The following is a 3,164-nucleotide window of genomic DNA, read 5'->3' on the forward strand; positions in this document are numbered from 1 at the left end:
TTTGTTTGTTTGTTAGTTTGCTTTCTGTTCTTTTTTTTCTAAACTTTATACACTGTTGGATAATGGGTAAATATGTTTGACTTCAATCCTGATGACTTGACTTTAACCTACAGGATTCACATGATAGAAGGAGAAAACCAATTTCTGAAAGTTGTCTTCTGATCTTCATACATGTGCCATGGCACATGCATGCTCCTCAACACACACACACACATGTGCGTGCACACACATACACACACACACAAATAAATAAATAAATACAAGAAATAAAATATTTAATGTTTCTTGAACATGAAACATATGTTAGCATATTGAACAGAAAGCTGTCTTCCTACTTCTTGTTCATTAATTCATCTCAGGTTAATTTTCATTCAAGTCAGCTCCAAAAAGATAAACCTGAAAAGAGCTGAACTTCAGCAAGGTTCTTGAGAAAGTGTGGGAGTTTTTGAGTGAATGCTGAATGTCAGAAGAAGTATAATTACTCCTGACTGTGCCACAGTGATCAGCTGGCATAATGCACAATGCCAGTATATTGAAGAATAAATCAAAAGAGAAATAACAGATGACAAAGACAAGGATGAACAAGTCTCATCTCCCAAGAAGATACTCTAAGGCTATCATCTTGTTTGCAATTTTGACCTAAATCAAAATATTCGGTTACTTATATTTTTTAATGAAACGTGTAAACAAGAACAAGATGGATATGAGAAAAGTTCCACCAAGAACAGTCTCAGACTCCACAATACTACATGACCTTGAACCCTGGAAAATCTGTGTTAAGTAATGAAGACCAAAAGAGACTAATAGCAAATCTCCTTCTCTTCCCAAGAATAAAACCTTGTTCTTCAGTCCAGAGCAAATGTTTCCTCTGAATTACTTTCTGGGCTTTATAAGGTGTTGACAGGGCTTCAACTCTCACACTGTAAATGTGCCACCCTAATAATCCCTGTTTAATTATTGTTTATTATACATGGATTCATTTGGCATTCCAGTGTGGGGCTTTTCATTTCTCTGTAAGTAAAGTTGCTCTTGTGGAACTTTGCCCTAGCTGCAAATGATGTGTTCCCAAGCATGTACTGTCCCAGAGACCGCAGAAAACTGCACCTGGAATGCTGATGGCAACATCCTGGTTAAGGTTTAAATGCATAAAAACAAACAGTCTGAGCCTCCGTAGCTTAAGTTGTTTTTTTTCATGAGTTAGTACCATATCCATTCTTACCAGATACCCTTTCCTTAAAAGACTAATTAGAGTTAGCAAGAACAAAAATAGGACGCTCCTCGGGCAGCTCACTGCATGGTCGTCTGGTGCCCCTGCCGCCTGCATCGCCGCCGCCGCCGCCGCCTCGGGACCGGCTGTATGATTAGGCCACAATCTTCAATGAGTAGACATATTCCTCAGTTCTGTGGTGTTCTTGGTCACACATTTATGGAGTTTCTGAAGGGCAGTGGAGATTACTGCCAGGCACAGCACGACCTCTATGCAGACAAGTGAACTGTAGAAATTCTTTACTACTCCACCAAGAAGCCCCCATAAGAGTGGATAACCTGGACACAGACGTGTTGTATTGAAATCTGCAAGAGCATTTTACAAGAGCTCAGACCTGGATGGGGTAAACCTCAGTGCACTTCCTTTGTATTGCCTCAGTATTACTGGATTGAAGAATCACTGCTTCTTGTTAGGAGGTTCATTTCATTGCCCATTTCTCCCAATTTCATACTCAAAGCACTGAGAATTTCAAGTGGAGTATATATTGAATATTGAAGTAGACTTCAGGTTGTTTGGGGTTTTTTTTGTTTGTTTTTTATTTTTTTTGCGTCATTTCTGTATTCAATTTTTTAATTCTTTCATAACCCTACTGGGTGTTTTTTAAAAACTAACTTAACATGGCTCGAATGAACCGCCCTGCTCCTGTGGAAGTCACATACAAGAACATGAGATTCCTTATTACACACAATCCAACCAATGCGACCTTAAACAAATTTATAGAGGAACTTAAGAAGTATAGAGTTACCACAATAGTAAGAGTATGTGAAGCAACTTACGACACTACTCTTGTGGAGAAAGAAGGCATTCATATTCTTGACTGGCCTTCTGATGATGGTGCACCACCATCCAACCAGATTGTAGATGACTGGTTAAGTCTTGTAAAGATCAAGTTTCATGAAGAACCTGGCTGCTGTATTGCTGTCCATTGTGTTGCAGGCCTTGGCAGAGCTCCAGTGCTTGTTGCCCTAGCATTAGTTGAAGGTGGAATGAAATATGAAGATGCAGTACAATTCATAAGACAAAAGTGGCGAGGAGCTTTTAACAGCAAGCAACTTTTGTATCTGGAGAAGTACCATCCTAAAATGCGGCTGCGCTTCAAGGATTCCAATGGGCATAGAAACAACTGTGGTATTCAATAAAACTGGGGTGCCTGATACCATCGCCTTGGGAGTGGAACTCAGATGGGACCTGATTTGTCATACATAATTTGCTAGCCAACATGGTGGCTTATTGTATAAGTCTACTGAAGCTTCTACAGTAATATTGAAAAACCTGTTTTACCTGGCCACAAGCTTGACAGAATTGAAACCTTATATTTGAGTTATGATCAACACGTTTGGATACTTAGCAAAAGATCTTTGCTGGCCAGCATTTAAAATGTGCTTTTACTTGTACCAATTGACCTTTCCTAAAACACGGTATTGAGTTATGTCCTTAAATATACTCCTGTGCCAGAGTATTAGTGTATAAGGAATTTAGAATGATTTAGGTGCCAAAATACCCAGCACAATACCTATATATTTTTAGCATCGTACAGAACCAAAATTCCAGGAACTAAGAACACTCTAGACCTTCCATGGTGTATTCCTTCAATCATTTCAAACACTGCAGGGCTTTTGTCGTTATCTGCCTGCTCACACTATGTTTACATCTCCCACACATACCAGTAAACATCAGGTTTGATTAGCCATCAAATTTTTTTAGCAAGTCTTGTGTGGATTATTTAATGTCTTTATATTGTTTTGTGCTGTTATGGGAAACCTCCATTTGAAAATCGACTTTGTTACAGAAGCACATATCTTCAATAATGTCTCCAGACAAAAAGCCTTATAGTTAATTTAATGTTTGCACTCAAAGGTGCAACTTAACAGGGAGGGCCTGATAAAAAAAATGGGAG

At 38.8% G+C, this 3,164-nt stretch overlaps 1 protein-coding gene across 1 annotated transcript; it reads left to right on the top strand.

The window, feature by feature from the left end:
- Nucleotides 1–1,336: 1,336 nt before the first annotated feature.
- Nucleotides 1,337–2,418, top strand: LOC121135131 (protein tyrosine phosphatase type IVA 1-like). The gene has a single exon (XM_040733481.1). The coding sequence runs from the start codon at nt 1,885–1,887 to the stop codon at nt 2,404–2,406; it is 522 nt and encodes a 173-aa protein (XP_040589415.1). The 5' UTR covers nt 1,337–1,884; the 3' UTR covers nt 2,407–2,418.
- Nucleotides 2,419–3,164: the final 746 nt, after the last annotated feature.

The sequence above is a fragment of the Mesocricetus auratus genome, unplaced genomic scaffold (assembly GCF_017639785.1).
Source record: "Mesocricetus auratus isolate SY011 unplaced genomic scaffold, BCM_Maur_2.0 Super-Scaffold_100031, whole genome shotgun sequence".
NCBI lineage: Eukaryota > Metazoa > Chordata > Mammalia > Rodentia > Cricetidae > Mesocricetus > Mesocricetus auratus.

What these genes read in the sequence shown, in the direction of transcription:
- LOC121135131 (XM_040733481.1), top strand. Translation starts at nt 1,885, where the DNA reads ATGGCTCGAATGAACCGCCCTGCTCCTGTGGAAGTCACATACAAGAAC.